Genomic DNA, 13391 nt, shown 5'->3' with positions numbered 1-13391 from the left:
TATTCCTTTTTTTTTTTTTTCTTTTTTAGCGTTTTTATGTTGTGGTTTCTTTTAAAGTGCCCTTTCCCGGCAATTTTCTTCTTTTCCTTCCTTTGCAATCCTGTCGCTGATATGCCTGGTGCTGGGAGGTGACTTTAGAGAAGACTGCATGTGGTGTAAGATGCACGGTTTAGGGCGCATGAAAATCGAAGGTTCAGTTACTTAAAAGCCAGGTTCCTGAGACTAACAAATTTCACGGCAATCGATCATTGTCCTGTAATGTAAAAAGAGTCGAGTCTTCTTGTGCTTGATTCTACTTTTAGTGGAATGAGTAATTTTTAAATAAAACCTTCAAAATAATGACAGAGTATTTAATCAGTGACTTGTAGTGCTGATTCAAGATTAAGTACTTACGAATATACAGTTTTACTTTTCATGTTTCCATTTGCATTAATACTTGGCTAAACTGAAGATGTTGCTAGGTATTTTAACACATATAGAGATGTTGAATTGTGAGAGTATTCGTATTATTGATTATGGCATTTTTTCATTTAAGTTTCCTCTGTCTGGTACCGGATGAAGCAAAATCATCCTACCATGTTGAGGGCACTGGATATGACACCTACCTCCGAGATGCTCATAGGCAGGTAAGAGAAGTAACTAGTTTTTGACATGCAGTCTAATAAGAATGCACACACATTGTCACATTGCCCACAGTCGTTTCTCCAAAGGTTTCCCTTTCTCTGCAAGACCTGAACTCCACTCTCACCACTTGAACTTTTTGCCGGTCACCTGACTTTGCATTTCACTAACTGTGTGTCTCTATCTCAAGATTTCTTTATGGTCCCTTCCCCACCACCCCACTCCTTTTCTTCCCTTTCTTCCTGCCCTTGAAATTATATGTCCCCCACATCCTTTCCCCTGCTAATCTAAAACATGATTTTTAAATAATTCTACCCACCGCCCACCATGGCCCCCAGCCCACAGGCTATACCCTTTCCTCTTCACTGTTCATACTCATCAGTAATTCACAAGTGCTGGCTCTTCATCCCCTGCATCCCAGCTTTCCACCTCACTGAAAGTACTTTCTCAAAGGTCTCCTCTTAGTTATTAAATTAAATGGCCTTCTCTCAGTCATCTTTCCCCTCTGTAGCATTTTACATTTTTACCAAATTCCAAATTTTGAAATGTCTCAAGTCAGAAAAATATACATTTAATTTTCATTTAAATCCTTTGGGTTGAAGTGTGCTCTTATTGATAATTAACTTGCATGCGCTTATCGTTAATTCATGATGCTTTAAGCCTGAATTCAAGTCCACATTACTATGTGAATAACTAGAGTAATGCAAATACATTCATGTAACAATAAAATAGAGGCAATAAAAGTAGTACCAACCTCAGTAGTACTGATTGGATTTTTAAACTGCTTTGATTCTTTCTGTAATGTTTCATTTCCATATTCTGATTACAGTTATGATTGTTTCAGAAATATTTGACAAGACACAAAAAGAATAGAAAAAATTTACACTATTACTTTCTAGCTCAGAATTTCGGAAGTGTTAATATAAAAATGCTTTATTAAATATTGGGGTGTGGTTTTATAAAGAAAATTTTCTATTGAAAGACAAATAGTTTAAAACTCACAAAATATTGAAGAAGTTTGTTTTTTAATCATTTTTAATATGTTTTTCTTTTAAAAGTTGAAGTTAGTGCTTTGTGTAAGAATATGTTTTAATCTCAGTTAATTTGTAAACTAGAGGTGATAAGGTAATTTTGCTTTATTGACTATGTTTTAATCTCAGTTAATTTGTAAACTAGAGATGATAAGGTAATTTTGCTTTATTGAATAAGGAAAATCTGAAAAGGGAGAAAATATGGAAGAAAGCTATGCTCTAAATTTCTTTTGTTTAAATTCAAGTAAATTACATGTCAGGGAAGACTTTAAATTTTTCTTTTTATTATAAGAGATATTCTTGTGCTTATAAAAATCCATATTGTGTGTCCTGCTGATAAACTGTGTAGTGAGGACCAGTTTCCACTTATTTCCAATCTGTCACTGACCAATGCTTTTGTAAAATATAAAAAAATGAAAAGAAAAAATACAAGCCCTGATTATTTTATAGATTGAACAGATGTAAAATGTACTCAGTGAAATTGCAAGAGAAGTTTCTAAACTTGCTCTTAGTTTTTGTACTCGTCTCAAGAGCAGTGGTAGGGGACAGTTTTCAGACCACACTTAGAGCAGCCCTGTTTCCTCCTGGCAGTCATGGCAACGTGCCTGGGTTAAACACATCGTAGCAAAGTCAAGTTTGCCTTCTCAGGTGCTGTGTATCTGTTCACCTATTTTATATATGATATATATTTTAGAATAGATTTGAAAATGTGGCTAAGACTTGCTTTGCTTTTTAAATACTCGCTAAATCTGTGACAAGAATAAGTAAAAGTTTGAACTCCTCTAAAGGAAAGAGCATAAGCTCAGCAGTGAAGGGGGTACTTTGGTAAAGTTAAAATCTGCCTGCTTTCGCATCAAGGTGCTGGGACTGGTGGTTGTGACCTGACCTTGTGCCTCTCTCCAGTCAGTGTGTTATCCGGGTCATCCTTTTCCCCTCTTCCACGGCACCTCACACTAGCAGACACTTAGCATTCAAGCGGATTTCTATGCCTGTTTGGGAAAATTATTTCTATTTAATCTCCATTTGTTTTTGTTCAGTTCTTCTTTAATGATCCAAATATTTCTCCCTAGTTCCGGGACTACTGTGCTATCTGCTTAAGATGGGAGTGGCCTGGGTCTCCAAAAGCATTGGAAAAGTGCAATTTAGAAGCAGCTTTCTTTGAAGGTCATTTTTTGAAAGTTTTATTTGACAGAATGGGAAGAATTCTTGATCAGGTAATAAGTTTTTTTTTGTTTGTTTTAAAATTTATTTATTTATTTTTGGCTGTGTTGGGTCTTCGTTTCTGTGCGAGGGCTCTCTCTAGTTGCGGCAAGCGGGGGCCACTCTTCATCGCGGTGCGCAGGCCTCTCACTGTCGCGGCCTCTCTTGTTGCGGAGCACAGGCTCCAGACGCGCAGGCTCAGTAGTTGTGGCTCACGGGCCTAGTTGCTCCGCAGCATGTGGGATCTTCCCAGACCAGGGCTCGAACCCGTGTCCCCTGCATTGGCAGGCAGATTCTTAACCACTGCGCCACTAGGGAAGCCTAGTAATAAGTTTTAAAATATTAATTTCCATATTATTTTGTTACCATTCACCATGAATTCTACTCACATCTTAGTTTACATCTTCAGTCAAGTAGTTTTATTGTTTTCTTTTTCCACTAGATGACTTTTTCATAAAGCTAGATTGCCAACAGCTGGTGGGTTTCTGATGCATTCATTATGTTAAAACTTTTATTTGGCCTGACAGCTGTTACAGAGTTGTATGTTTACTTCTCATTGTAGGTCATTGTCTTAATAACCTTAACGCCTTTCGGCAGTGCCTAGAGTGCTTTCTTAGAAAGCCTTTTAGTTAGTACAGTTAGTACAGATACAGGTAGAGTGAAACTTGTTAGGTTTAATTCAGAAGACCTTAAATGTCATTTCAAATCGAATCTTGAGAGCTCTGGTCTCACTAAAGTTATGGAACAGTATCAGATGAACCTGCTTCTTCAGACAAAGAACTTGTGAATATACTCATTTTCAAATGGGGAGATGCAATTTAAAAAAGGTTAATTTACTTATTCCAAGGTAAATAAAAATCACCATTGGCCAGTATGTTGCTCTGTCTCCATTGATTGTCAGGAGAACTGAATTTGGGATTATATCAATAGAGTCCCTCTCTCCGTCTCTCCTTGACATACAAAGTGACGATAGAGTTTTGAAATGTTTTATGCACTGGGATGGACACTTGAAATAAAACAATCTGGCATTAAACTTGCCTCAACATGGAAACTGAGTTAGCCAATTTAGAATTAATTTAAAACTGTATATTAAAGTACTTGTTCATTTTAGCATTTTAGTTAAATATTTATGTGACTGTAGGGAGTTATAAAAGAAATTTACTCCACAAGCAGGCTGTCTTCAATAACCAGAAAGCCAAATAAAGAAATGATAAGAAGTGTTTCACTGTGTTGGACTTCAGTCAGCACTGTTTCTGATAGTAATCAATAAAGACACAGAGTAAAGTCCTTTTTTTCTTTTAACCTCTTAACAACATGTGCTGAATTTCTAGTGTTTCATTGTTTGCTGATTTGTTGGTTGGTTTTTAATACTTAACAACCAAAGTATTTAAATCCAGCTACTGAATGTATTATGCTGTAATACATCACGGCTGTGTAAACCTCCCAGGTAATGGGGCTCATCAGTATGTTGTGTTTTTGTGCTGGTTCTCTTGGCATAGTTTGGATCTGATTAAACTAACACAGAAGAGACATTAACAATCAGTATTAAGTCAGTAATCTTTAGAAATTTTGACCGAAAGCACTAACAAGGAATCTAAATTTTAAAAAGTAGTTTCTTTTTTCTTCTTGCGGTACGCGGGCCTGTCACTGCTGCGGCCTCTCCCGCCGCGGAGCACAGGCTCCGGACGCGCAGGCCCAGCGGCCACGGCCCACGGGCCCAGCCGCTCCGCGGCATATGGGATCCTCCCGGACCGGGGCACGGACCTGTGTCCCCTGCATCGGCAGGCGGACTCTCAACCACTGCGCCACCAGGGAAGTCCTAAAAAGTAGTTTCTGAATTGAGTGGAAAGATCCTCTCTGAATCCTCATCACACTTGAGCATTTTTCCCTTCAGTCTGTAGAGTACTGACACAAAAGGATTCTGTCGGAGACAGAATATCCCGAAATGCTTACAGTTCTTTTTCGTTCACCAGATAGCTCTTCACAGGGCAGAAGCGATTCATACACAGTGTCTCACTTATTCTTCCTAGAATCCTGAATGATAGGCAAGACAGTTCCTTGTATTATTGTATAAATGAGGAATCCTTAGTTTCAGTTCATGTGACTTAGTGAGCTGTGGAGCCTAGCCTCAAACCTTCTGTCTTTAAAACCCTTGATTTTCTAAGCCTTTTTGGATAAGGACATTATAATCAGATCTCAAAGATAATCATGAGTCCTGGTGTGCCTAGCGTGCTTGGTTTAATTTCATTTTCTTTCTTTTCTAAATGTTTTTGCTGAAGGTGATGTTTGCTTGTATTTTCTTAGTACATATATACCCCTAATAGGATCAGGGTAACCAGGCTGGGATTAAACATTACTATGGATAATTAATAAAGTAGCTAATTTCTGCATGTATAATTGAGAAGTTATGACATCAGGTATTCATGATACTATTGTGTTGTCACAATGTTAATTTTTGAAAAATATAGTGTGTTTAGTATTGTTTTTAACCTTAGTGATTTTAAAAAGATAGTAAAAACGAAAGTCCATAGCAGAATGTAAGGAATACCAGGGAGAATATAGGGAAGCCCAAGTTCTTGTCCCTGTTCTGACGGTGAAAAATCTGAATTTGGGCAACTAAACTTAGCTGTTTGTCACATTTTCTTATTGTTAAAGTGAAGTTGATATTACTTGATTTGCTTGTAAGAATTATCTGAAAAACAATTTAAAATACTTTAAAAAATATAAAATCTTGTTAAATGCAGGTGTTATAAGAAATCTCCGAGACTATCAAGTTGTTGAGATTTTTAAAAATTTGACTTATTTCTTATTATTTTGACCATCTACATACTTGGCCTTTAATAAAAGGGTTGCGACTGAGTTTGCAGGTGACATCCGTATGCTTTTTTTTTTGGCTGCATTGGGTCTTCATTGCTGCGCGTGGGCTTTCTCTAGTTGTGGCAAGCGGGGGCTCCTCTTTTTGTGGAGCATGGGCTCTAGGCACACAGCCTCAGTAGTTGTGGCGCACGGGCTCTAGAGCACAGCCTCAGTAGTTGTGGTGCATGGGCTTAGTTGCTCCGCGGCATGTGGGATCTTCCTGGACCAGGGCTCGAACCCGTGTCCCCTGCATTGGCAGGCGGATTCTTAACGACTGCGCCACCAGGGAAGTCCGACATCAGTATGCTTTTTTTTTTTTTTTTAATTTTTTTTATTTTTGGCTGCGTTGGGTCTTCGTTGCTGCACGTGGACTTTTCTCTAGTTGCTGTTGTCTTCGTCATGGTGCTCGGGCTTATTGCGGTGGCTTCTCTTGTAGTGGAGCACGGGCTCTAGGCACGTGGGCTTCAGTAGTTGTGGCACACGGGCTTAGTTGCTCCACGGCATGTGGGATCTTCCCGGACCAGGGCTCGCACCCATGTCGCCTGCATTGGCAGGCGGATTCTTAACCACTGGACCACCAGGAAAGCCCTCAGTATACTTTTAAGTCAAAGTTTATTGTTCCAAAATTCATATCTTGTATTTAGGGTGAGCTCAATCAAAAATGGGCCAAGTGCACTTTAACGTGTCAGAAAAATCTGGTTAACTTTTATTTCAGGTGAATACTGTATAAAGTACAAATGGGAGGGATTCAAAATAATAGATACAAACAGTTGCTGTTTGCAACCCTCTAAAAGGCCAGCTTGTTTTAAAGTTACTACTTTAAAGTAGGAGAAAGAGACTAGTGAAGTAAAGACCAGTTCAGAGTATGGTGGAACAGTTTCTATCTAGCTGAAATTTATCTTCATTTTCACAACATTAAAATATAATCTGGGACTTCCCTGGTGGTCCAGTGGTTAAGACTTTGCCTTCCAGCGCAGGTGGTGCTGGTTTGATCCCTGGTTGAGGAGCTAAGATCCCACATGCCTCCGGGCCAAAAAAAACAAAACATAAAACAGAAGCAATATTGTAACAAATTCAATAAAGACTCTAAAACAAATTTTTTAAAATATAATCTGAGTCAGCCTTAAGTTTCTTAAACAACCAAAGATATAGATTCTTGTTCAAAAAAAGCTTAAAACCAAACTAACAAACACCATATAGAGAAAATACAGAGTTTAAGTGGCAATATATAGTTGTTTGAAGCCAAATTTTCTCAATTTATTTAAGTACCTGTAAATGGCAGAATTTAGTGACCTAAAACTCTGAACCATCTGAAATGAAGTCACATACAATACTGTACTTACGTTGTATTTTAAATGATTTTGTCCACATTTTACCAATTGCATTCTTCTTAAAGATTTTTTTAAATGTTTTCCTTTGTGCCTAAAATACAATTTAATGTGAATTCATTGTTTTGAACTGAGTCTTGGAGAAGGCTGTTCTCTTGCAAATATTATCAAGTAGGAAAAGATGCCCTTCAGACTATGTTCAATGTGAATCGTATCTCCTTTCATTTATCTTGCTTAAGGCTAGATTGTGAATAAGAGTGACTTAGGGGTAGTTTTTCTTCTTTCAGAAAATCTGTGTTCATGTATCTAGTAGTAAGCAGAAAAGACTAAAATTGGACCTTAGCACAGGACTTGAGTTTTTGTTCAAATAACAGTATCTTTGATATCTTCTGGCACGTGCTCAAGCATTTGCTGTCCTTTAAATGTCAAATATTCACTTCTGGATTGGTATTCATTATGATCAAGGGCTTAAAAGCTGCTCAGTGAATGAGGGTAAAACATTCAGATTCTGTTGTCAATATCAACTTGGTCCTGAATCACTTTTCCCTTGCTCCTGCTGCAGCATCTGTTTCTCACTCATCCAGTCACCTAGGTTCTTTCCAACCTTCTCACTGAAGTCGGTTTTGTTTCAGCCACTCAGTTGCCTTTAGCTGCTTAGAAGAAGAAAACTGGAAGGGATGAGAGATTTCTGTTGAAAGTTCTAGGCACAATAATAGCAAGTCTTTTTCTACATTATGCATTTTGCTTGGATTTTGACACATACTCCGTAAAGCACCTCCAAGCTGCTTCCTACGAGGAATAAACAGATTAAATATTAAAAAAACAGAATTCAAGTAAAATTGTGATACATACAAAAAGGTATACACAGATGTACACAGACATTGTTTTGGAAGAGTTAATGCTCTTGCACAGTAAAGGAGGTGATCCCTGTCTGTAATCATGATTTTGAATCTTCTCGTTCACTTTTGAGGCATATGGTAGTTATTTCCACCCCCAAGTACTTTCATTCTGTTGACAGGGTCCTGTGATGTATATGACTTTGTTGTATACATGCTTTTGGTAATTGGCAGTAGTTGAATAATTTAAGAGATGAGGATTATCATTTCTAAAACTAGACTACTATAAAAGATTTTAATACCTTCCCTTCTATCTTTGGTCTTACATGTAATGTCTCCTATTGTTTGTAATTAATATTACATATGACTCTTCGGTGAGTTTTGATGACCTCTTGAACTATTTTACTACATAAAACCACCTGCATAAAACAAAGACATTCTGACTTTGTTATACATTTACTTTATTCTGTATGTTTATGTGCATACCTTTTATTTTAAGTTTTAGGACTGTGATATATGCACTTTGACTAAGGTGGTGCGAGCTAGAGCTAATTTAGTTATAGATATTTTCATTGTAGAAGAGCATGTAGCAGGAGGAATGAGATGGTAGATTTTCCTTTTTCTTAAGACAAATGGAAATGGTAAATTAAGTGCTCAGGTATATACATTATACATAATGTCAAATATCTTTTTGGTTTTTCCCTCTCCGTAGCCATATGATGTCAATTTACAAGTAACATCAGTGTTATCTAGACTTTCTCTCTTCCCTCATCCACACATACACGAGTACCTTTTGGACCCGTACGTGAACCTTGCTTCTGGCTGTAGATCTCTCTTCTCTGTAATCGTCAGGGTGAGTTATCAGTTTTGTCATGTTCTCTAGGATTGATAAATCCGACCAATTAACATCTTAATATCATTGTGTGTAATTAGTGTCACATAATAAAAAACGTTACATATTTACTGTTCAGAAATAATTATTTTACTACAGAATGTGGAGAATAAAGATTCATTCTTTTAAGTGGTATATATAACTTCTGTATTTTAAGGTATAGCTATGAGTCCTTTGTCAAAGATTGTTATGTGAATAGTGAAAAGTGACAGTCTTCATTTAGTAATAGGAAATGGAGTATTTTTTTATCCTGAAAATCCCCATGGAGGTGTTTAGGGACTGAGCTCCTTTTGTCCCTGTGACACAGGTTGTTGGAGACCTCATGGTTCGAATCCAGCGTATTCAAGATTTTACTCCCAAGCTTCTATTAGTCAGAAAGCGATTACTTGGTCTGGAACCTGAAGGCCCTATGTAAGTCAGCGTTTTACATGTTGTTTATCTAAAACTTTTGCCAAAACTTGATGATCTGCTAATACCCTGCGTCGATTGATTGATTGCCTGCTTTCCCTTTCCAGTATCGAGCACATCACGTTGCTGGAGGGTGTGATTGTGCTGGAAGAGTTCTGTAAGGAGCTGGCGGCCATCGCCTTTGTGAAATACCATGCTGCCTCCACACCATAAACGGCATCTTGCAAGTAACCAAGGGAACAGAACTGTTGTATGCATTTCATCAAAAAAGCCTCAGTTCCACCCAGCCACAAGAGGATAAAAAGCCTTTTTAAATGAAGCATTGCTGTAAACTGGACAGAACCATTCAGAACCCACTGAGTGGACACTCAGTGCAATGTTGTGTGATGTTGACTTTATCGTAATGGTTCTAGATATAAAGTTGCACATCCTTGAGTCCAGGATACAATCAAAGGAACTTCAGGAAATAAGCATTTCTAATGCCTGTATGAAAAGCTGCAAAATTTCTGATGTCATGACTTTGATGATATTTCTGTTAATTTAACATCCTTTTAGGTAGCAAGGCATTTTGACATTCTCTGGGACTCAAATGCTTATATTCTTTTGGATTAATAAGTAGCAGAAAAAAAAAAACACCTAATTTTATAACTTTTTAAGGTCAATTCTTATCAAACAAAATATTGAAAAAAACTGTAAGTGAGAAAAAAATACAATTTAGGAACCATCAAATGAATTAATAATGGAAGATAAAAATGTGTAGCGCACCGTTAACTTTCTTCAGCTTTTCTAAGAAAAACAATTTAATATGATAATGAAATTCTTGATTAATATAATATATATTTTTTAAAGAAACCTTCTTTTACTCTCTTGTGCACATAGCCTCGTTAGTGATTGATTTTCATGTATGGGTCCCAGTTTATTTAAACTTTGTCATTTTTGCAACAATGTTGAATATGTGCCCACTGTTGGTAGTGTTTACTAAAATAGTATTTTTTAAGCTAATTAACATGTATTGGGTTGAGACCCTTTTTTTTCTCTCTCTCCCTCCCTCTCTGAAAATTGCTTTATCATTTGATTTTCTTATTGAAATGCATGGTAGCGTGTAGGTGGCAGCAATCAAAATGCCAATGGCCTCCTGAATGTTTACATTTTTTTTTTTCCATTTTGTTCAGTCTTTTGTTTTAAATCATTCTGAAGAGATTTTAAAACAAACCAGCAAGTCTGACCCGTTTACATATGAAAGGACTTGGGTAAATTGGTCTATGTGTGGATGGGTGCGTGTGTAGGAGCGTGTGATGTGGGTAGCTGGCAGGGCTGCACTGTGCACCGCATGCTGGTACTTGATTTACAAAATGGCGTTTGCTAATCCACTTTCTCTTCTTCCTTTAAGTGATACTTATCACTCAAATATTGCTTTTAAGCTTCCTTGGGTTTTTGTTTTATTTTTTCAGTTGGAATGTTAAGCAGCAGCACTTTCCTCTTTACCTTTTCATTTACTGATATTCGGGGGAGCAGACTAGGCAAACCTTCCAGCCTGAAAGGAACTGTAGCTGCCCATTCTAAGAAGTTGTTTTGTGTAGCATGTTTGTATCTATACATCGTGTAGCGTGTGTATGGAAGCATATTTTACACCTACTGCTAATTTTGTTGTATTCGTTTTCTGATTTATTTTATAGTTAGTTGTTGCTATTTATTAACAACAAAATGTTGAAAATTATGAATATTCTTGGCTCTAGAATGCTTACCACTGTTAAAACAGCAACAAAAAAACTAAATTTCTAATTTAATGCAAATCTCTGTTAGCTCACTCTAGGAAATTTATTGAGCGAAACAATGAAAAAACAGGTGGGAGATAGTTACTTTGTGCATGATTTTCTTTAAATGATTTTTAACGATAGGAAAGCATTATTCTGTTTGCTGTATTTATTGATGAAGGAATGCTGCAACATCTTCATTTTTAGATGTAGTTGTCGTCTACTTTGATGTAGGTGTACTTAAAATAGACCATTAAGAGATTAGATATTTCTTAATGTTTTTGCAGCATTCGATAGGTGTAATGGCAATGATGTTACCTCTCGAACCAAATACGATTTTATTCTTGCTTTCACCGTAGGACCTTTTGGCTAATCCATGAAACCAAGCTCAGAGAAGCTTTAATTCATATTTGTGTGTTTGTATGCTGCTTCTTAAAAGATAATTATTTTCCTAAGTTATTGTAATGACTTTGATTTGTAATCAGCTAAAGCTTAAGATATAATTTGTTTCTCTTCTAAGTTTGCTACTGTCTTTCCTTCCTTTCTTCTTCGTATTTAGTTCAGACCTAGAGCCAGCACAGGTTCTCACAGTGAGTTGGATTTGTTGGTGAAACATTGTCCTCCATGACTAGCCATTTGTGTACTGTCTTTCAGAAGCTATTTCTGTTCCTCAGTATTTGCAAAACAGTGACTGATGTGCACTGTGTTGAGTGGGCAGTACCACCCTAGCAATCGATTGCCATGACAAATTCCAAACTGAATTTTAGCCTTGCTTCACATTGGTGTAAATGGGCATGCACATTCTTTTTTTTAACTTTCTAACAGTATAGTCTTTGGGTTTATTTTTTTTAGTAATGAGCCACATTCTTTACGTGATAGAACTCAAAATGTGTCCTTAGCCAGCCAGTTATCATTGTAGTACTCACATTGACTATGTAAGGTACTCATAATGTATCTGTCTGTGCAATATATAAGCTATGAGTCGATTCATAGCTTTTTGGTTTAATTGTACATTATTGTGTGTGTACATGTGTGTATATATATGTGTATATATCTGTAAGGACCAAAATCCTTAGCTTGCTTACACTGTTGCTAGTGTAAAGATTATTACACTTAATTTTACGGGGCACAAATTATGGAATTACTTCATAATTCATGGTAACATATTTCCATAAATTATTGCATTAATATACAATTACCATTTAATTATGAAGTTTATAGGTATTGACAGAAGTTACAGTGAAGTGCTGAAATCACAATTTATATGGTAATTATATTTTGGGTTGTACAATTAATGAAAATATGCATGTCATTGTGACACTTGTTGTGTTGAAACATGATAGATAATCATATTTCTGGGCCCTGTAAAATAGTGTTACTATAATACTCTGTTTTGCCTCCTGCCTTGTTTACATTAAACAAAGGATATTTGGTAAATTTTTCTATTGTACATTGTATAGGTTACTGACAGTGTTACCAAGGCCTGGAAATCTTGGGCCATCTGTGAAGAAACTCTTCAGATGGTGATTATGTACCTAATATCTCTTCAAAGGAGGTTGTGATCAAGTTCAACTTTTTGTGCTAACAATGCATGCAGGACTAAGAGGGATGATCTAAAAATAAATAACGTAATTTAAACAAAATGTTGTCTTGTATTTTTGTAGAATTGTAAGTGGAAACATTTCATTCCCTGATAAATCTAAAATAATAATTCATAACATACAAAAGGATATGACACACAGCAGTCAGTGGTTCATTATAGCATTGGTTCCAGAGAGAGAACAAAAAGGAATATATCAGAATATTTGTGGAGGGGGAATGTATAGCTTGAAAAATCCCTCTGGGTGAGCCTTACATGTATTGATATTTTCCACCCTACCATAATAACCATTTCCCTAAAGGAAGGAATGGTTATATAAGTCTTAGAAATATAATTCACTGTAAGCATTATTTCTTTTTTTTATATAAGTTTATGTAATTTATTTATTTATTTTTGGCTGCATTTGGGTCTTTGCTGCTGTGTGCGGGCTTTCTCTAGTTGCAGCGAGCGGGGGCTACTCTTTGTTGTGGTGCGTAGGCTTCTCATTGCGGTGGCTTCTCTTGTTGCGGAGCACGGGCTCCAGGCACGCGGGCTTCAGGAGTTGTGGTTCACGGGCTCTAGAGCGCAGGCTCAGTAGTTGTGGTGCACGGGCTTTATTGCTCCGCGGCATGTGGGATATTCCCGGACCAGGGCTCGAACCCATGTCCCCTGTATCGGCAGGCGTATTCCCAACCACTGCACAACCAGGGAAGCCCTAAGCATTATTTCTTAATAGATTTATAACACATAAAAACTTCTCTCTTTAACTGACATTTAAAACAATTTGACTCTAGGCTTATTCCATTCACTTGAGTATTTGCCAAAGTCCCTTAGTTGGAAACTGAAAGAAACATGTACTGCATGGCACAACGAGAAAGAGAAAAAT

The 13391-nt window shown here is 36.9% G+C and overlaps 1 protein-coding gene across 2 annotated transcripts in view; it reads left to right on the top strand.

Annotated features, from left to right (window-relative positions):
* FHIP2A (FHF complex subunit HOOK interacting protein 2A) overlaps positions 1–12569 on the top strand; it is a 36088-nt gene extending 23519 nt beyond the window's left edge. For both annotated transcript variants that reach the window (XM_073793923.1, XM_019940052.3), the window contains 5 exons: positions 536–626; positions 2723–2866; positions 8585–8725; positions 9072–9175; positions 9280–12569. In XM_073793923.1, the coding sequence (XP_073650024.1) occupies positions 536–626; positions 2723–2866; positions 8585–8725; positions 9072–9175; positions 9280–9385 (586 nt within the window). In that variant the 3' untranslated portion in view covers positions 9386–12569. The remainder of the gene's footprint in view (positions 1–535; positions 627–2722; positions 2867–8584; positions 8726–9071; positions 9176–9279) is intronic.
* Positions 12570–13391: the final 822 nt, after the last annotated feature.

This window comes from Tursiops truncatus, chromosome 16 (assembly GCF_011762595.2).
Source record: "Tursiops truncatus isolate mTurTru1 chromosome 16, mTurTru1.mat.Y, whole genome shotgun sequence".
Lineage (NCBI taxonomy): Eukaryota > Metazoa > Chordata > Mammalia > Artiodactyla > Delphinidae > Tursiops > Tursiops truncatus.
The sequence above is the reverse complement of the archived record's forward strand: the minus strand, read 5'-3'. Positions and strand labels throughout refer to the sequence as shown.